Here is a 21,800-nt window from a genome sequence, read left to right on the forward strand (position 1 = left end):
CTCTTCATCAGATTTTTACAAACAGAAAAATCCAATGGCAATGGAGGTTGGCAAGAAGCCGCCTAAGACCAAACTATAATAGAACACTGTGAATGTTTTTGTTTTTCTAGTTCCACTTTGTAAAGTAATTGTTTTTAAATGACTGTGACAAATCAGAAATGCCTGACTAAGAACTTTCTTTTACAGAGATGTTACATTTATGTGAAGCCTCTGTTCACCTAAACCTAAAGCCTTACAACGATTTAACATGCAACCTTCTCCATTCTAATAATAAAGTACCAGAGAGGTGGTTGTCAATTGTACTCAGCTTTCATACAGAATATTCAGGAGCAGGACATACATACATTGTTACCATCTGATGCAGAAGAAATATTCAGATTGGAGATTCTTGTGTGATAGTTTTGGGAACAGTAATTTCATTACAGGCTTCTCTTGTGAGTTTGTACTTCAAATAAATACTTCCAAATTTGCAGTGAATAGACAGCAATAATCATACAGGGATTTTCTTTGTTTGTTTTATAGGAAGCAGAATTGGAAAGCTGTGATGTTAATACCATGCTGCTGGTACATTTCTTTGGAAAAGAAGGAAAGGACAAACTTCGCTATTCTGAGTTTTTCAGGTACTCTTTCAGCCTGTCCTGTTTGTAACCCCTCTACTCTGCATTAATGCTGGTGTTAGCCTGACCCCACGCTGAGCTGGTTCTGAGAGTTAAATACGTAACCAGGCAGAAGACTATTCATGGTTTTGCATGCTTGAAGTTCTGGTGTAGCTCTTTGGATCTACTGTCTGCAGGAGAAATTGTGCTCAGTTTTCTGCATCCCACCCCGATGAACTCAAAAGCAGCAAAAGGGCTGGAGGTCAGGAGGGCCGAGGTTACCATTCTTGGCAGCTGTGTGCTGCCCAGATACAGCATACTGTAAGGCAGTATGATTCGTGAGTATTTTTTTAGAACAGTGCATGTACATCTCTGTGATTCTTGACTTGTGTCTTGAACACAACATCAAGAGATTACCTATATTAGTATGACCTCTTCTACAAAAATAATTGGACATTTACAGACCGTGGAAACAAACTGGGATAATTGTTGACTTGAATTTCTGTTCAGAAGCAGGGGGAATATGTGCCAGGCCTCTTAAAAAATGGATGCTGTTTCAGTCAGTAAAGGTTTGAGGAAAGCCAGAGTGAAAAAGGAAGAGTGACAATTTTCTTAACTCTAAAGAGCGTTCCACTCTATTGGCTCAAGTACCTACCAGTCCTCAAATAAACAGCCTTTCTCTTTTGAAGACCTGCACTCAATAGGAATCTGAGTAAAATAAGTTTAAGATGCCTGCAGCTCCCTTCTCTATAAATAGCGTAGATTCTCTCAATGAAACAAAAGGCAGAGAGCACCAGTAAAAGGTTGTGTCTGCATATACAGTGTAAACTGGAGTGCCTGGGCTTTTAGATAAAATCCCACACTGACCCAGTGAGGCATGACACTGATAAAACTATGTACCTAGTACAGTCAGAACGTATGGGTTAAAGACCTTTGCCTACCACACAGATAGAAGCCTGCAATCAAAATCAAACTCCCACATCTTGCTCTTAAAATCCGTGGGATAAGTGTAAGGTTTAATGCAGGTAATTTTTCAGCAGTGGCAGTTATTTTTTGTAGAGTTGGAATGTGCCTCTTTATCTCTGCAGAGACACTCCATCTCAGTTGCAACATGGCAGTGAAGTTTGTTTAACACACAGAAAGGTGAATAAAAGGATGAGTGTCTTTTTAACCTGTGTGAAGATATCACTTTTCACATGATTTTATTTGCAAGTAAATCAAGCACATCATTTCTGGGTTCCTATTGTTCAAAGAAAATGTGATTTCTATCTGATGGCCTCTCATAACATTTTACCTTACGCGGGAAGCTATTGTTGGCTGTTTGATCAAAGTGCCACACTGTTTTTACAAGAGATGACTGATGAGCTGTACAGACATAGATCACTGTCAAAAGAAGAAAATAATGGTGGAAAATGCTTTTATCATTTTCCAAGTTGTTGCCTAGAAAGCTTTTCCATTGATCAGGGTAGTGCCTAGCGGAACGTCGAGGTGATTAGATTTGATTGGGACACACTAGAACTTGTCACATTAGTTAAATACACAGATATTACTGCATTACAGAGTCACACAGGCTTGAAACTTTAGGAGGTAAAAATAAGAGAAGAAAAAAAAAAAAGGAATGCCTTCTTTGTGAAATTTTACTTTACTTGTATTGGAACTCAGAAACCTGAGACTGGTGTTCTCACCTCATTACTTACGTGTATTTTCCTCGTGCTCCTACTTTGCAGTTTGGCTGACTTAAAAATCTTTTTGGAAGCATGCAACTGTCTGTATCTGCACTTTCACTGGTGATGTCTGACCTCTTTAGTCTGCAGTCCAAAGCTTTAAGAATGCCAGACAGTCACAGTATCGGGGCATTCCATTTGCCTTGTTCTCCTTTACATTCAGATGACACAAAGAAAATGGAAACTGTCAGTGTCTCTTCAGTCAATGTGAAGCTGAAAGAAGCCAGTTCTTGTTCTTCTGTTCCTACAGCCCCAAACACAGGAGGCACATGGATTATAGAAAGGGAACATGGTTAATCATTCTGTTCTCTATCTGCCTCCAGCTGGTGCACTGTTCTTTGGAAATCATAGGTAGGAGATACATGCACAGATGACCCTCAGACTGCTTTTTATTTAACAAGAATGAGACCATGAAACAATATCAGATCATTTTTCAGCTTTTCTCATTCTATTATGAAAACAGAAGTAAAGAAGTGATCCATATCTAGTAAAAATCCATATACAAGTAATTCTGTATATTCTCTATGAGACCAGTTAAGCTGTCTTCTAATTGTTGTACAGAGCATAGCCAAAACAGCAACCAAAGCTGCTCCTTCCCATCCTCTGTTGAACAGTACGGTGGGATCTCCACTTCAGCAGCTTCTGCTGGAACCACATACAAGTTGAGGAGTCTATAAAGGAAGCACATCCTCCCGTGCCATTCACACGGTAACAAGGTGGTCTCAGAGCTCATAAGGCATGACTCATGGAACACATGTGCAGCTCCAGACTGCTGCGCGATTTCTTGCCAGTTGTATTGTCCTTAACATCACCATTCATGTCTTTGTTAACTGGCAAAAGGTAGGAAACATTAACCAAGATTATTTTGTAGAGTGTTTATGTACATCACTAGCAGAAGTGGTGCCTCAAAGCCAGGTGTTTATTGTCCTGAGTCAGGTTAAGAAGATATAAAACAGCACACAGCAGCTCATTACGTGTGCTTATATACACATGTATATATATGTATATATAACAAAGAAGGGTAAATTAAATACAGGAAGCTGCAGCCAGGTAAGACTTTCTTCTCGGAAATGTGAACAAATTTCTGTCTCAGGTGACCACCACTCCATTTTTACAGCAATATCATCTTCTAATACCAGGCCTCATCTTAGAGATTGTCACACTTCAAACATGAAGCCAGAAATCCATTGGAACTCCAGGCTTTTTTTTTCTTTTTTTCCTCATTTATGGCAGTTTCCCTGGAATTTTTGAGACAGAAACTATTTTTTGCATCTTTCTTCCAAAGGTTTTTCACTTGTGCTTTAAATTCAGCTATGTGGTATGTGTTGGGTTTTTTTTTTTATTATTATGAGTAGAAAACTATTTAGTTTTCTGGGTTTAGCACGTATTTCTTCTTGACAGCCACTGTGGTGTTTTGTTGTGGGGTTTTTTCTGAAAGTCCCTTGCTGATCTTGTTTAAGTATGTCTAATCCCAAAGAAAAGAGGAGACAGTAATTCACTCCTAGACAGTTTATGACTGCTATGACTTTTTTCCTGTAATCTGTCCCCAAGCAAGCTTAAATCTCTCACAATCTCCTTCAAGGGTGAAAAAAAGAAAAGAATAAGTGGAGAGAGTATGGAAAAAATATTAAAAATCCTTCTAATTGTATTCTGGGAGGAGTGGGGCGGCTTAGGAAAAATTACTTTCCAGTATGGTTAAACAATAATCACTTAATCATAAAAGAAAAAACAACACTTGAAATCCAGTTAATTTTCTGTCCTGATTTGTTGCTTTCAAACTTCTCATCAATTAATTGAAGTTTGCACCTCAAATGTTCTTATATTCATTCTTTTCTTCTCTGGGTCACGGGTTGTAAAACCATGCACAAAACACTGCCTTTCATTTACCTGCCCTGTTTCTCTTCCTTCTGGTAATTTCAAACTCCTTGGTACATTTCATTTGAAAACTTTCATTTAGGAAACCAGAATGATACAGACTGAACCACACTGATTGTAGGGCTGAAATTCGTTCGGTGCTCTTGCTGTGTTTGTTCCAGTGCACACAGGCGGAATCTCAAGTAGCATCATCAACCAGTGACGTTTTTGCTGTGGTGACAGCTTGCACATTCCCAGTGATTTTCATCTAGAGATTTGGGAGTGCAGTTATGGTTGCCTCTTCATTTGTCTCTGTACCTACACTTCTATCTGTCTATAGACCCCTAATTCACGTCAGGATTACATGTAAGCAGGATCAGACTGAGGAAAGAAAAGGAATGAGAATGAAATCTGGCTTCTGGTTCTATATTCCCATCATAAGTGAATCTGAGCATTTCCCAAATATTTAGTAGTGAGGCTGAGAAGAAACCCCATTCCTTCCTTTCCTGTATACTTATCAGACAGATAGCTTGATTAGTTTCTACAGTGTGCTTATAGATGAAAGTGATCAGTTTGATTATGCTTGGGTTGGAAACACTGAGGACACTAAATCAAAGAGACTTTTGCTTGTAATTCTGATAACATTGAGGTTGATTAACTGCTTTAGCACTTGCAAAGCTGAGTTTGCAAGCAGTTCTATGAAGGTTAATGGTCAAGTCCCTATTAGGTTTTCCAGTTTCTCTTCTGGAAAGTCATATTTGCCAAAAGGCAGCCTTGCAGCTCTTGGTATCAGTCATGTGCTGCAGAGATGGTTATCCAGTCTCCAGCAGGACTGCAATGTCCAAAGAGGAGCCAAAGCAGAGTACGAATGCTGGGGTTATGTATTCACCTCTGTCTTAGTTGTCAAGTTTCCTTCCTACAAACCTATACGCCCCAAGCACTGGTCGGTTCTGCAGCTCTGTACCGACTTTGAATTCAGATCAAGAAGTATAGGAAGGAAAACGTTCCCTAACCTTTCCTTCTGTATTTCATTCTCTACTTCATGTGCCATAAGGAAGCTAGCACTTCATTGCAACATCTCAGGTTGGAGAGAGAATAGCTGCATTCCTGAGGTTCCCCACTTTTATTACATTTTCACTTCTTATTAAATCTGAGTTGCCAGAAAATCTTGAGAGACTCCTTGTTTCTATAGGTTTGTAAAGCATGTTGCAAAATGTGGGCTAACTTCTGATAAGGCTTCTGGACGATGTCGTAACATGATAACAAAGTAGGTCTTTAGCCTTCAACATGGGTGTTTCAGAGTGTGAATAAAACAGGCTGTCTTAAAGAAAGTACTGTCTGCTCTCAGCCTTTTCTCCATCTTACAAATCTATGACTGACCTTTTCTTTTTGTTATGTGGAAACTCGGGAGTTGCTTTTAACCTTAAGCTACAGTGCAAGAGCATTTCCAGTGCAGTTATTCTTAAACTGTAGAGCACATCTAAGATATGAATCCCATTCCCGTCGTTTAATTTTGTCTTTATTTTAAGTCCACAGCCATTGACTTAAGGAGAGCAGGAATTTCATTACTATGCTTGTGTTCCCTAATATATGAAGAAATTCTGGAGGAATTTCTAACTGAAAATTGTCACACTGTGGTCCAAAGGATGAAAAAATCAAGTATCCCTAATGGTGTTGTGGCATATAAGTATCAGGTTTTACTTCCTAACCAGAAAGCTATTTTTAATAACTTTTAATAACTTTCTAAAAAACTCATTAGGATTTTTAACTCTCACATCTGGGGATAACAGTGACCTAGAATGCTGATGTGATGATTCACGGTATTTTAATTTTTGTAATATGAGAGTCTATCAGATATAAATTTTACATTGCATATTTCAGCTGCTGAATTTGGTATGGCAGGAAACCTTCCCACTGTTGCTTGCCAGGAGCAAGCCTACGTGTTGAAATGCAGGATCGGTTCATTTTTTTCATACCTAAAGAAGTGATTCCTACTCTCCTCCCTACTCTGAGTAGCGCAGTAAGATCACAGAATCACAGAATCACAGAATTGTAGGGGTTGGAAGAGACCTCCAGAGATCATCGAGTCCAACTCCCCTGCCGAAGCAGGCTCCCTACACCACGTCAGATGTGTGGCTGTTGTGCAACCATCGATGCGCAATGACATTACCTGGAAGCAACTGGAGAGGGCAAGATTCCAAGCTTGAAAAAAGGCAGCAGAAACCATGGAAAGATTCAGTGCCTCATTCCCTGTCAGACTGGGAGTGGGTGCAGAATCAAGCATATGTCAGAAATGCCGGAGCCAAATGCTTCCTTTTCCTCTTTGGCTTCCTAGCACCATTCAGCCAGCTGATGTATGTGGCTACACAGACCACTGGCTCCTTCTTCAGCACATAGAAATGCATGGTCACCCAGTCCTGCCCTGTCTGGGTACAGCTTTGGGTGGGTCACTGAGGGTTTTGTGTTTAAGCAGAACCTGCAAATGAAATATTTAGGCATGATGGAGGAACACATCATTTGTCATCACCTGTGGCTACTGACCAGTTACTGACAGAGGGGTGGCTCTCCAAAATGAAGAACTTATCCTATAAAGAACAGACCTTAGACCTATCACAAGATGTATCCACCTTCCACAAAGTCTTGTTTCCCTACATCCACGGCTTAAAAATGTATTTCTGAAAGCAACCTCATTTTCAGCAGCTTCTCCTTCCCCAGACCAAGTGTTCCGTTGACTGCAGTCAAAGATGTGGTTAACTGCTATGTCTTCCAGACAAACTTGAGCCACACATCCCAGATATGCCACTCTCACTTCTGATGGGCACTTCCAAAAAGCAGCAAAGCTCTGTTAGTTTGCCTGCATGGCTTTGCTGCACCCCTCTGGTCGGCAAGACCAGTTCTGCCCAACTGCTCAGCATGAGCAGACAATGGAAGTTTTGAAAAAAGAGGTATGAGGATCACAGTCTTCAAAACAGTGCAGGCAGCTTTTGAAAGGCTGTTAAGGCAATGGTGCTCTGAGAACCCCAGCCAAGAAAACCTTCTGCCCACTATCCTGCTGTCCCGGGGGTACAGCTCTATAGTGACTGCTGTGCGGACCAAAGAAATGCCTGTATAGAATGTGGGACCATAGCATACATATACTCAGTACTACTCTAATAAAACTCCAGCCTGAATCTTAAATTCCCTCCCAGTGTCAGGCTTTCAGTTACCCACATGTCCTGAGCAGTGAAGCATTTGTTGGCCCTTTATTTGCATGTGCAGCTCTAATTATTGGAGAAGAAAATACAAGAGAGAGCTTATGCTGCAGCAGCAGCCTTCAGCTAACCCCTTATAGACTTCACAGAGCTTCAAGCTACTAATTGTCCGAGTGATCTCATTAAAGAACTAAAGATAGCTGTGCAGGCTAAAATGCTTTAATTTCAGGAAAATAATTCAAATCCAGTGAGGCCATGCAAACACTGATGAGCAAATGAGTCTCTGCTGCTCTTTGCTGCCTAGACCCTTAGCTGTCTTCTCCAACTAATTGCTTTGTCCCAATATAGAAGTATTTCATTCCCTCCTGTCAGTAAATTTTGCAACTCAATTAAGCAGGGTTCTTTTGGTGTAATGAAAAGATTCTGGCAAGCCTGGTTGTGTTTTTAACCTTTATACTCACTGGGGGGGTGGGGGGGGGAACACATCTGAGCACCTGATGGATCTGTAGGTGTCCCTGTTCATGGCAGGGGTTGGATCAGATGGCCTTTAAGGGTCCTTTCCAACTCTTCCAACAATTCTGTGATTCTGTACCTGCACATTGGTACTTGATTCTCATGCTGCTTTAGCTTTCCTCCCTAACAAATGAGTGTCTTCTAATACTGCTGGTGTTCACAGCATCCTTTTTCAGACAGCTCTTTCCTGAAATACCTGCAACATCATTTTCTGTGCCCTTCTGAACCATCTGCATGCCATCAGTAGTCCCAGTGAGCCCATTCTCTCAGTATTAAAGAACCAATTTGCAGAACTTCTCTTTGCTGTCTGAAGCTTTTGCTTTTAGTTGTCCTTTCATGTAATGATGATTCCAAGGTTCCTCTTTTCTGTCACCGTTGTAATAGTCAGGGCCCCTTCTTTGGAGGTGCTTTCCAACCTTAAATTCCTCTCTTATTAATACGCAATTTCATAAATAACACGTCAGGCCTTTAGCTGCCATGTCCTTTTCCACTCATTCACTACAATGCTGCCTCATCCATCATTTCATTTCATTATCTGCACCTTTTCAAACATTTCTCTCTCACATGAAAACTAAAGACAACGTCTGCACGGTATCTTAGCTCAGGCTTAGGGAACACCCTGCTGGTGTCCCTCCTGAAATGCAGCTGTGGGAACGAGTCTGCTCCCGGGCTGGTATCTGTGGACGGGAGGTGGTGTCTGATGCATATTCACTATTTGTTCTGACAGGTTCATGGAAAATCTGCAAACAGAAGTGCAAGAAATGGAATTCATTCAGTTTTCCAAGGGCTTGAGTGTCATGAGAAAGGAGGACTTTGCAGAGTGGCTGCTGTATTTCACTGACGAGGAAAACAATGAAATTTACTGGCAAAACGTGAAAGATAGATTTGAAGCAGGAGAGGTTGGTACCCGGAGTGTGCTTTGTTTTGCTTCCTTATTTCTGCCTACAGGTTTTCAGGTGAATGTGAGTATCTAGGAATAAAACCAGTTTCCAAATCAGTTATGGCAGCTTTTGAGTTTTATGCAAATAAGAACAATGACAGTTTACTAACTGAGAAATATAAGTACTGACATCAAGCAATCACACACAAACGTTAGGACCACTGGACTTAACAAAACAGATCTAATGCGGTTTGAAAGTACTGTGCAGTATTTATCATCAATTCTTTGATACTCTAGAATATCAGTTTGGAAGAATTCAAGACTTTCTGCAAGTTTACAAACAACCTGGAAGACTTTTCTATTGCCATGCAGATGTTCACGGTAGCCAATCGTCCCGTTAAACGAGGTGAGTGCTCCACAGCTTCACATCTGTGTTTTTAAAAAGAAAATGCACACTTTCCTTACAGAATTTTGTGCAGTGCTACGCAGTCATGGCTATAAAAAACAAAGTATGTTTTAAACCAGAGAACTGAGGGGGAGAAGTTGAGTCTTTCACATAAAACAGGCATCAAGGAGCGATGCAGCAAAAATTTTGTGGAAATAGAAGTGTCTTTTGTCGTGATTCTGAGGTTGTTACGTACTTGTGATACTTGAAAGACAGCTCTCCTCAGTTACTTGAAAACAGTAACAGTTCCAGAGGATGGTTGATGAGACGTTAACATTCATTAACATGAATAGTTGAAAATGAAGAAAACTTGAAAATGAAGAGAGCGTCAAGACAAGATCCTTCTCCTTTTCTTTGTGTTCTGTTCAAAAAGGTGCAGTGCCATCTCTAGATTTATACTTAACATAGAGAGCAGTTAATATCTTTTTAAAGGTAAAATTAAAACTGTATATTTGTGACCTTTTAAAATTGTGGTATATCCTTTTCCAGAAGGATTTCCTACTTAGTTGTATTTAAAAGAAATGTAAAGGAGTCAACTGGACTTACAGAGAAATTGTTGCAAGAGGCAAAGATAAGAGATGGAGTGCTCTTCTTTCTAGTAAGCTTCAGAACTAATCATATTTATGTAATTAGTTATAGACATCATTTGCCTATGAAATCAGAAGCACAATATTGCTGTACTTAACACTTAGTGGGACAACTCTGAATTCTTTACACCATAAAATACTCCAGTTAGGATATCCACAGCGTACTGTGAATTCTACAGAATGCTGCCATTTACATGCTTTGCAATGCCTTTACAAGCTCAGTAATGTAATGATGTAATATTCTGTCTTCACTAGCTGAGTTCAAGAGAGCAGTGAAGGTGGCAACAGGACAGGAGCTCTCAGATAACGTGCTGGATACCATCTTCAAGATTTTTGATCTAGATGGAGATGACTGCCTCAGCCACGGCGAGTTCCTCGGGGTCCTGAAGAAGCGAATTCATCGAGGTTTGAGGGTAAGAAGTTGATGTCATCTGTCATTCCCACTAATCACAGAATGACAGAATTATCAAGGTTGGAAAAGACCTACAGGATCATCTAGTCCAACAACTACCAAGACTTCCCGGCTAAATCATATTCCTCAACAAAACATCCAAACGTTTCTTGAGCACTCCCATGGTCAGTGACTCCACCACCTCCCTGGGCAGTGCATTCCAATGCCTGACTAGCCTTTCCAATACTTGTTTAAGATACTTGTTTTTAAATACCACAGATTATTCTTCTGACTATCTTCTTAGTGTTTGTAGAAGCACAAGTAGAGATAGTGAATGGAAAGAAATTATATTTTAAAATGAAGACTGCTTACTGCTTAAATGTCTGGGAGGGGTGCTGCCATCATTGATAATATATGTTTGAACTCTGGGAACAGCAGCATTGCTTTGCATAGTATGTTTATAATACAGTCTGTGAGTAAGAGTTTTTTTTGTGTAAACACTAAACATGCTCTAATTTAATTAACAGGTACCACAACAGCAAGGCATCCAGGGGTACTGGAAGTGCGTGAAAAGAGAAAGCATTAAAGGAGCAAAAGAATTGTGGAAGCAAAGTGGGAAAAGTCCTTTTTAAAAGCGTCCATTATTGTTGGCTTGCTGTAAATGTTATGTAGGGGTTTTTTGTGTGTCCTGTTTACATAATAGCTGAATCAAAAATACTCTTTTTTACTACAGCTAAACTAAATTAACCCAATATCTAATGCAAACACATATATATATGAGATATATATATATCTAATTCTAGTGGAATTAGTTGGGTTTACAAAATTGTTATCTCATTTGACCTCCCTACAGAAATACTCTTGTTCTAGGGAATAATGTTATTTATTTCTCTGTGGAGTCTAACCCTGCACTGTGACCTTTGGGATGCATAGGATTTAATGGTGGCCACTGGCTGGAACATCCCAATATCATCTCCTGTTGGAACAGCGGTCATCATCTCAGCCAGCCACTAACACAGCAGTTCTCTTTCTCTGGCAAAGACAGAGGTCCAAAAAGGGAAACCACTTGCACACTCCATGCAATTCAAGCTACCTACAAGAAAAAATGAAATCTCATAATGTGCCTCCATTACTGTGAGCTGTTTGTTGCTAGTTCCTGGCACATGGTTCGACCATGTCCAGGGTGGATGTCTGATTTGTCTGCCTTTGTTGATAATAGCTTTAAACTGGAAATATAAGACTGCTGATACAGGCTTTAAAAGTTACATGTTGATCTATGAATGTGCATTGAGACTCTCAGACCTCTTCAACAACCATTATAAACAAGAAGAAAAAGTCCTCACTCTCATTCTATCATGAGCAATGATTGCACCTTGATTTGTAAATATTTTTCTTAGTTATAATGCATAGGATTAATGTGTAACAAATAATTACTTTGCGGTAGTAACAATTGTGGCAGGGAGTGCTGCAGTATCTCAGGAACTCAAGGCTGTAACAGCAGGAATAATAGACCCAACAAAAAATAAACAAATTGTTTATGACTCCAAATTGCAAAGGTAGTCACAAGATGTCCAACAATAAAACAAGCAGACAAAAATATATATATATATGAAAATTAACAAGAACGTTTTTCAACCACAACACAATGTGCTTCTCTGTATACACAGATGTGCATGATACACAAGTTTTTTTTCTTATAGACTCAAGAGCCTGTAATCTCTGGTCCAGATCAGTGTTCCCAGCTGGCCACTGCACACAGGAGACAGACTTTAACACACAGAGCTGTCAGCGTTGTCTGTTTTGTCCATGCTGGGGTGACGGCCTGACTTTTCAAGACAGGTTTGTGATAACAGACTCAAAAGATGGACTGGGTAAAACAACCAAGAAATCTCACTTGCTCTGCAGATCCCATCTAAGGGTTACAGGTAATACATTTGGTATGTCAGTGGCCATCAGGCAAGCTCGTGCTAAGGAGGAGTCCTCCCAGGTCTCAGCACTCTAGAGCGAAGCAACCAAAGCAGCAGCATGCAACCACCTGCTACTCTGTCCTATGCAGCCTTGGAGCTTTAATTTAAATTGTGTGAAAGAGAAAATGCTTTTCTATGTGTGACCTGTAAGTGTGCACACGGAGTCATCCACATGAATAAGAACATGACTGTGGGTGCCCCAAGACCCATCTAGAAAATCAGGTAGCACTGATGGCCAAGGATCCCTCTGCTTCCTCCAGGAACTTCTCAGAAATGCAATAAAATGCAGTAAATGCCACTGCTTCTCCCCCTTAAACTGAAATGGCACTGCTCTGTTGGCAATGAGAAATCAGGCAGCTGTTTTCACTCTGTACTTTTGGAAGCTGTTTATGGTGATGGGAACTATGAGTAAGAGCTGCTGGGAGCAGAGGAGGGGCAGCAGGGCTGGCGTGGACGTACCACAACCAGCTTCACAACACTAAACTTTTTTTTTTTAAAGGACAAAATCAAGCAAGACACTTCTGTATCATAGAAGTGTGTGTGTGTTCCCCTACAGTGGGTGCTGTTTCAGCTGTGATATAGGGGGAAATACAGGGCAGCCTTTTACTTGTTGCTGTTTGTATTTTGGCAGATTGTTTTTGTTTTGGAATGGAGATGATTGTTTAACAACTAATTCTGTGAATTCTTAATAGGTTTTTGATGTTCTGCATTGCTTTTGTGTTTGCTTTTTGTATTGTTTTGTTTACCAATGACACACTTCCTGCAAGCTTTTTGGTTTTCTGTTGGACAAATCAATTCATCTGGCTTTAGTGTATCTCGGAGTTTAATGCCTCATTGCTCATTCGTATCTGGGTTCGTGCAATCAGCAATGTCTGCTTTTGGCAGCAAGTTACTAAAAATGGATCTCAAGTTTTATTTCTTAGCTAAAGATCTGGTGTCCAGCTCAGAGGGAAAAGAAAACAGATTTGCTACTTTTAAAGCAAACGTTGTGTATATAGTAAATGAAATGGAATGATTACTGAGGAATTAAAATGCAATTAAGATTTTCAGAAGAAACTACCCTGAAAGTGCAGCCAGGAAAGAATTCCTCGGAATGCCAGGGAAGGTTTGTCCCTTGAAGAATCAGGCTCTGTGTTTAATCTGTGGCTTATTTCTGTTTGCTTTCACCAAAAAGGATTTGTGAGACAGTCTTAAAATCATTTCTCAGATAAAATATCTTAGACTGAAAGAGCTGTTTACATTAGTGTTTAGACCTACCTTGTCTTATGAGGAATCCATTGTACTTATAATTTTTGCTAACTTCCGTTTAGTAACTGTACGGTATTTGCAAGCTGACTGTCAACATTACTCAGCACAATTTACATAAAGGTCTTACCTTCTGCCAATGTGCCAATCAAGTGTATAAATTACAACTTTTTTAATCTTAGGAATCCTTCCTCTGAACACAAATATACTAAAAATGAAATAAAATTAAATGCAAAAAAAAAAAAAGCTCCCATTTTGCTTTTGAGTGTTATTTGGAATTAAGAAAAAAAAAAAAAATAGAATGGATTACAGAATCACAGAATTATCGAGGTTGGAAAAGACCTACAAGATCATCTAGTCCAACCATCACCAATACTTCCCAGCTAAATCATATCCCTCATCACAACATCCAAACGTTTCTTGAACACTCCCATGGTCGGTGACTCCACCACCTCCCTGGGCAGTGCATTCCAATGCCTGACTACCCTTTCCGAGAAGTAATACTTCCTAATGTCCAGCCTGAATCTCCCCTGGCACAGCTTAAAACCATTCCCTCTAGTTCTATCACTACTATTTTCTAGTTCTATCACTACTACTATTACAAGGTCTCGTAAATTGATGTAATGTATTACAAAAAAATACATGAGATGAGGACTGCCAGGTGAAGGGCTGAAATGGGAACAAATCCAGAAGAGCTAAAGGAAATACTTTAAAATTCTGATCTATAGTCCATACTGAAGCGTAGAGATGGATTAATAAATGTACACTGGAGTTTTAAATACAGTTTTCTTCTCATGGAAGAGTGCCAGCGTGTCTTTTGTCTTCAAGCTTTCCTAATAAACAGTCAGAGCTGGTCAGGAAACTTCCAGTGAAGAAAGAAACCTTCAGTCCTTCTGAACAGACAGTATCTATCCCAGTGAGGTGGTTGTTATTATTGAGATCCACGCTGACCAAGCAACAGCCCCTGTAACACCACTGGGCACAGAGGAAGCATGAGGGCATAAGCCATGGACATAGACACATATTGTTAGCACCAGGCAACCTCAGAAATTCCTCCTAGGGAAACTGAAGATGTTGCCAAACAAGAGGTGGAAAGGAAACCTGAGAGACTTGAGCATGTACAAAATCAATCCACAAACAAGCTTTCAGCTCCCCGCTCATCTACATTCCGAAGGTTTCCTGCTGTCTTTGTTGATTAAACAATTCCTAGTTGGTTCAATAATGTAGAAATTATGCAGCATATGTGGAGACAGATTTCCCATTAGGCTGGTGTTGGCTCAGTTAATAAAGATTTGCTCCATTAACCAGAAGGCTGTGGTGCAGAGCTCTCCTCACAGACCCCAGGAACTGCACTGCAGCTCATGCACACCATCCTCCCAACACCGCCCAACTGTGCACCCACCTGTGTGGTGTCAGAAAGTACACCTCATTCCTTGGAGAGCAAAAGGCTGTGCTTTTTCACACCCAAATGCCTAATTGGAAGCTTGTTCTTTCTTTCTCTGCCCTGGCTGATGGTGGCCTGCCTTTCCTCACAGAATGTCAAATGGGAATCAAATCACATAGTCACTAGGGCTGGAAAAAAAAACACTAAGATCATCCAGTCCAACCATCAGCACATCCCCACTAACTGTGTCCCTCAGCACTACATCTCCACATTTCTTGAACCCCTCCATGGACAGTGGCTCTACCCCCTCCCTGGGCCTGTGCCACTGCCTCACCGCTCCTTATGATAAGAAATTTTTCACAATATCCAAGCTGAACTTCCCCTGGTGCAATTAAAGGGAGCAAGGCTCTGGGAAACTCTGACAAACTTAAAGACTGAAGGCTCTGGGAGTGCACACTCTGCATTTGGCAAAATGTGGGATTCACTTTGGCCTCTCATCAAATGCTCCCAGAAAGGAAAATTTGTGAGAAAGAAGATTCTGTAGTCAAAGCAGAGAAATGTGTGGGATTTCAGACACCGGCAAGTGCCAAAACATCCTCTGAAGAGTTTTTCCTTGTCATAGAATCATGGAATACTTAGAGTTGGAAGGGACCCATAGGGATCATCAAATCCAGCTCCTGGCTCTACACAGGACCACCAACAAATCAGACCATATGTCTGAAGAGAGTTGCTCAGACAGCATGGTGCTGCGACCCGTTCCAGGGCCTGACCACCCTCTGATGAAGAACCTTTTCCTGATCTCCAACCTGACCTTCCCTTGATGCGGCCCCAGGCCATTCTCTTGAGTCCTTCTCCATGAACTGCAGGGGGAGCACAGAAGATGAGCTCCACCTGACTAAACTTGTACTTTGGCAATGCCTTCTCTGTTGATAAGCCTTAACAGATCTGGATTTTTCTTTCAGAATAGTTTTTTAATTATGTGGCATCTTACTGTGTTTTAATCTACTTTGAAATGGCTACTATTAGAAGGAGCAAACATTACTAATAACTGTGTGACTCTTAAATAAGCCACACAAGGTGGTTCCTAAAGCAATGGGAGCTGAGTCACAGGAGAGCTGATTGTATTCCCTGCTGAATGGGAAGGATAGCAAAGTGATCTGCAGCTGGTCTTTGGAAAACGAGACTTCAAAAGAAAAAAGGGCAGTATTTAAATGATAGTTGCTATTGTTACAAGAAGCAAAGCTTTTTTAAATGCCTTTTGAATAAACTATAATTTAGGAGACATGAACATGACTGAACAAAGGATGCTAGGAAAGCAAGGAATAAATCAACACAGCTGAAATTAAATGTTTCAAATGCTGTTTGAGCAAAAGAAGTTCTTTGCAGTTTAGGATTTGACCCAATGCAAACAAGGACAACTAATCACTCACAGTTAATGTATACAGGATTACATGAGTGGCACTGGAATGCAGAGAGCAAGTTCTGGAGCCATCTCCTTTGCTTTTATGCATGTATCAGAAATTAAGCCTAGAGAAATGGATTTATCTATTACCAGGAACAAATGAAAAAGATTCATAATGAGCCACGTTATGACTTTGTATCACAGAATCATAGAATCACTCAGGCTGGAAAAGACCTTAAAGATCGAGTCCAACCACAACCCAACCATAGTACCCTAACTAACAACCCTCTGCTAAATCATGTCCCTGAGCACCACATCCAAACGGTTTTAAACACATCCAGGGATGGTGACTCAACCACCTCCCTGGGCAGCCTATTCCAGTGCTTAACTACCCTTTCTGTAAAGAAGTTTTTCCTGACATCCAACCTTAACCCCCCCAGCACAACTTGAGGCTATTTCCCCTCGTCCTGTCACCTGTGATACAGAAATTTACAGTGCAATAAATTTTTCCCCACCAAGTTGCATGAACTGTGTATTGCAAACAGACCAACAAACCTCTGGAAGACCCCTGTCAGCACAGAGGCTGCAAAGGTACATTTCACTGCTCTCACAGAGATCTTCATGTAGGTAAAGCAGGTGGGCAGCCAGAAAGGGGCTTGTGAAATGGACCAGGGGCACCTGGATTTTGCTTCTTGACACCTGTGGGATGATGTCACATGAGCTGTAGTGCAGTGCTTCAAAGTCAAGCAGACACGCAGTCACTTCTAGCAGAGCTTGCTTCCATTCTGCATAGAATGGAACTCCAATTAAAGAGTTCTTTTCTGCTCAGGAAGTCACAGTAGATACATCCCAGATGGCTCTGAGAAGTAGAAGATGTTATTCCCTGAGCCAAGTGGTCCTTATGCAGTGCAATTCCTCAGGCAGAAGCACACCATCCAGGACAAGCAGCCCTCCCAGCACCTCCCAGCCTTGTCACCTTTGATTCATTTCTACTTCAGTTCCTCTTAGGATGGAAACACTGCACAGAAATGTTGCTGGCAATAGCTGCCCCAAGTGCCAGAGCTCAGGGAGCATTTGAATACTGCTCTCAGACACAGGGTTTGATTTTGGGTCATCCTGCGTGGAACCAGGGATTGGACTCAATGTTCCTTATTGGCCCCTTCCAACTCAGGATATTCTATGAGACTATGATCTAAGAAAGCATCCAACCATTGGTTCAATGTTTCCATTTCCAGTGGCTGTGCTTGGTAAAATGAACAAATGGAGATTTCCGAGTTTGACATCTGAGAGGTATTTTTTGCTAGTTTGGCAGTCACTTTTGCCTCATGCTACTTTTGGCTGCTTTGGGTGGTTATGACTGACACTGCAACATATAACCATCCACAGTGTGTTACCTAATTATCACGTATGGGATTCAAAATTCCTCCCATTTTCCTTAGTTTAGCTGTGAGCTTTTCAACACCAAACAAATATAGGATCACTAAATGTCACTGTGTGCTCTTAACACAGTGTTCACCAGGTAGTCAACATGCCAGACAGTGCCAGGTGGTTCATATGGAAGGGGCATGCTGTGAACATAGAATCATAGAATAATTATGGTTGGAAAAGGCCACTAAGATTGGAGGTTGGACTCAACCATCAACCCATTGCCAACATGCCCAGTAACAACACCACTCACAGCCACATCCACACATTTCCTGGGCACCACCTCCCTGGGCAGCCTGTGCCACTGCCTCACCACTCCTTCTGACAAGAAATTTTTCCTAACATCCAACCTAATATCCAACATAGTTCAGAAAAATTCATTTCTGACATTCCCGTTCCCAATTTTATCCCGTATCTTACAGGATCAACACCAGTTGTTTGATATTCAGTGGCTCAAGCTAATTCGTACCTCATGCAGGCTGACATAACTATGCCCCTTCACCGCTACTGTGACTGCGAAGGTATCATACAGACCCCACACAGCTGCCCCACACCGTGTTCCCAACCGACTCCCTCATCGATCGGTTGCATTTATGTGCTCGTTTTTCGCTCCCAACCAACCTCACGCCGTGAGGAACCGACGTGACCGAGCCCTGCGCCCCACAGCGCCGAGCTGCCGCCGCCAGGTGGTGCCGGAGCGCCGCGGGAGCGGCCGTGAGGGGGCGGCGGGCGGGAACGGGATGGTGGCAGCACCCTGCCCTGGGATGGCGTCCACGTCCTTCCCGGTAGCTGGATGGCGTCGTGCTTTGGATTTAGGATGAGCATAATGCTGATGTCGCAGAACGGAGCTGCGCAGGGTTCAGCTGCTCGAAGTGCCCTGCCGGGAGAGGCGGCGGTTCGCAGGAGCTGGGAGTGAACGGGAGCAGCGCAGCCCACCCGGAGGGATGTCCCACGCTGTGCAGTGACACCGGCCCGGTGCTGCCGTGCAGGCACTGCCCCCTCAACAGCGCAGGACGCCGCCCCGAGCCGAGCTGTGCTGTAGGGTGTCCGCAACCCGGCGGCTGGAGGAGGAGGAGGAGGAGGAGGAGGAGGGCTCAGAGCCGCCCATCTCCCGCCCACTGCGGCCCGCCCAGGCCCTGCCCGCGCCGCCCGGGGCCGGCTCCGCAGCGGCGGCAATTGGTGCAGCCGCCGCCCGAGCAGCGTCGGCGCCGATGCCTCCTGCGGCGGCCGCGGGGGGAAGATGGCGCCGTCCCACGTCCTCAAGTGCTGCCAGAGGGTGCTGGCCTGGGTGCCCGTGGTCTTCATCGCCCTGGTCGTGGCCTGGTCCTACTACGCCTACGTGGTGGAGCTGTGTGTGTGTGAGTGAGGGCACGGAGGACGGGCGGGCTCATAGCCGGGCGGGGGGACCCCGCGCCGCCCTCCTGGGAGCTCTGCCCCGCTCTGCGGCACCGGGAAGTGCCGAGGGGTCACTTTTCCCTCGGGCTTTGGTTCGGAGCGGTGTTGTTCTTTCCCCCTCCCCCCCCCCCCTCCTCCGCCATCCCTCGGCCTCGGGCTGTCCCTGGAGCCGGGTTGACCTGCTGCCTCCTGTCGGAGGGCGGGAAGGGATCCCGGTGGGCTCTGCCCGCTCTGAGGCGCCTGATGGCGGCGGAGCCCCGGGGAGGGCTCGGGGGGCTCTGGAGCTCGGTCGGTATCTGTCCCTCACAGCTGTGGCTGCTCAGGCGGCGTTTCCCCCTCTTTCTATTTCGCTCGAGCCGATCTGGAACTTCCTCGTATACCCGATAACTCCATGCGCGCGTTGAGTTGTATTCCCCCCCTCTTTTAATTAACAGCGCCGGGGTCTGGTGTCACGGAGGTGTAATTAGGATGAAAACATCCTCCCTAAGCGGGATTTGGGGCTTAGGGGTTTGTCGGGCTGCGTCAAGGCTGTGGTGGTTGGGTTCAGCCTCGTGGAAATCTGATTTGTGGTCGGTGTCAGTCAGGATGATATGTACCCTGTTCTGTCTGTGGGAGGAAATTAAGGCTGGTTCGGGAGGATATTCACTCGTTCAGGGGAAATGGAGACGAGCAGGGATGTGCAGCATTCACCAGCACTGCTGGGGCTTGGTAGCAGTGTGGGAAATCTAAGAAACACATCATTTGGTGTTCAGTATTTTAAAGTAAGGAAGGTGGAACTAGAGGTAAAATATACCACAAAAGAGTGAAGAACTGTTTTCAGCTCTGTGCTTAAGTGTGCTTTGGTCCATATACTTCTGTTTCTGTGAAATATTTGCTTTCATAGCTCTGGCTTGAAATAAAGTGCTTGAATATACTTTGGTGAGACTTGTAAAGATGTCTGTGCTTTGGAAATCAGAATTGTGTGTGTGTTTGTTGCAGTGCTTAGTTTTTGGGTAACTTCTGAAACAGCTTTTCTGTTAACATATGTGGTATGGAACGTAGCATAAACATCAAACAAAATGTCATTTGGACATGAAGTAGTAGAAGTATAATTGTAAAGGAATGCTTACCGAGATATTACATGAAATGTTGACATGAAAGCATTGCAAATATGGCATTGCATCCAAATGTGTCAGATTGCTGTGGTTTAGTAGTGTGCTTGTATGAGTAAATAGTACTGTTATTTTGGGGAAATAGGACTTGAAACTATAAACACTTGGAACCAGATTTTAGACAGTCTCTAATGCAGGAGGTTTGGGGCATGGGTTGGAGCGGTGCTGAGGGGGCTGTGCTGAGTTCTAGACTTACATTTTACAGATGTGATATGAAGTCCAACATGACAAAAGGCAGCCCAGGGGTATATTATATATACCAGGGGTATATGTTTCTTCTCATCAATAAAGAACAGAAATTCAAGAGCTAAACTGACTTGCCCAGGGTTGTGCTGGCTCTCTCTGGCTGGGTCCTCCATCTCCCAAGTCCCAGCTCTGTGCCCTAATCACAGTGTGGGTCGGGGCTGGATGCTGCTGAGTAACTTTGTCCAGAGATAAATCTTTGACCCCCATCTAATGGGAGACCTTTGCAGACAGAGAGAAACTGCAGAGTCCTTCCAAGTTCAGCAGGATTTCATTTGTGTGCAAGCAGTTGAGAAGGCTGGCTCCTGTTTATGTGAGAACTTTCACATCTATAAATCTGATTTCTAGACCTCTGGCACTTGCCTGCAAATCAACTTTATTCTCCGTGTCTGCAGATACAGGCTATTAAGACAACGTGGTCATTTAGTAAGATAATTACCTATTGATTTTTACTGCTGTTCTGAGTCCTACAGTTGTTTAGTGTCAAAGTGGCGGCTGGTGACCAAGATTTGTTTTTCTATGGCTTTTTTTCTGATTGATTTAAAAGCCTATTATTCTCACTTTTATGCTTCTGTTGAACTTTATTTATGCATGTGATGAAGATTCATCTCAAGGGACAGGAAAGGTATATTTCAGGCTTTTTATGAGGTTTTTGGTTGTTCTTCCCTTCCCCACTGCTCATCACTTACCCTGTGTTTGAGTTCCAGAATGGAGAGGATTTAGAGAGCAACAGAGTTTTCTGTTTCTCTTGGCAGGTATGTTCGTTTTCTCCCTGTATTCTATATGTTTTATTTTGGTTTGAAAACTACTGCAGTGTGCACTATGGGCTTGCCTTGTCAGCAGGGATAGGGAGGTGATTGTCCCTCTCTACTCAGCTCTTGTGAGGCCCCATCTGAAGTACTGTGTCCAGGTGTGGAGCCCTCAGTACAAAAAAGACATGGAGATTTTGGAAAGGGTCCAGAGGAGGGCCATGAAGATGATCAGGGGGCTGGAGCACCTCCCCTATGAGGACAGGCTGAGGGAGTTGGGTTTGTTCAGCCTGGAGAAGAGAAGGTTGCGGGGTGACCTCATTGCAGCCTTTCAATACCTGAAGGGAACTTACTCCCAGGTGGGGAGTAAACTCTTCAAAAGAGCTGACAATAGCAGGACATGGGGAAATGGTTTTAAGTTAAAAGAGGGAAGATTTAGGTTGGATGTTAGGGGGAAGTTCTTCACTAGGAGAGTGGTTAGGCCCTGGAACAGGCTGCCCAGGGAGGTTGTGGATGCCCCGTCCTTGGAGGTGTTCAAGACCAGGTTGGACGGGGCCCTGGGCAACCTGATCTAGTAAAGGTGTGTGTTTGGTGGCCCTGCTAGGCAGAGGGGTTGGAACTTCATGATCCTTGAGGTCCCTTCCAACCTGGGTCATTC

At 43.0% G+C, this 21,800-nt stretch overlaps 2 protein-coding genes across 12 annotated transcripts in view; both read left to right on the plus strand.

Annotated features, from left to right (window-relative positions):
- Window positions 1-13,639, plus strand: part of MICU2 (mitochondrial calcium uptake 2) — a 122,047-nt gene extending 108,408 nt beyond the window's left edge. For all 3 annotated transcript variants that reach the window (XM_085536382.1, XM_015852147.3, XM_085536383.1), the window contains 5 exons: window positions 523-620; window positions 8,606-8,777; window positions 9,056-9,164; window positions 10,046-10,203; window positions 10,709-13,639. In XM_085536382.1, coding sequence (XP_085392508.1) covers window positions 523-620; window positions 8,606-8,777; window positions 9,056-9,164; window positions 10,046-10,203; window positions 10,709-10,813 — 642 coding nt within the window. In that variant the 3' untranslated portion in view covers window positions 10,814-13,639. The remainder of the gene's footprint in view (window positions 1-522; window positions 621-8,605; window positions 8,778-9,055; window positions 9,165-10,045; window positions 10,204-10,708) is intronic.
- Window positions 13,640-18,746: 5,107 nt separating this feature from the next.
- Window positions 18,747-21,800, plus strand: part of ZDHHC20 (zDHHC palmitoyltransferase 20) — a 45,925-nt gene continuing 42,871 nt past the window's right edge. For all 9 annotated transcript variants that reach the window (XM_015852150.3, XM_085536385.1, XM_015852152.3 and 6 more), the window contains exon 1: window positions 18,747-18,962. In XM_015852150.3, the coding sequence (XP_015707636.1) occupies window positions 18,845-18,962 (118 nt within the window). In that variant the 5' untranslated portion in view covers window positions 18,747-18,844. The remainder of the gene's footprint in view (window positions 18,963-21,800) is intronic.

The sequence above is a fragment of the Coturnix japonica genome, chromosome 1 (assembly GCF_054131305.1).
Source record: "Coturnix japonica strain WE chromosome 1, WE-NBRP24, whole genome shotgun sequence".
Lineage (NCBI taxonomy): Eukaryota > Metazoa > Chordata > Aves > Galliformes > Phasianidae > Coturnix > Coturnix japonica.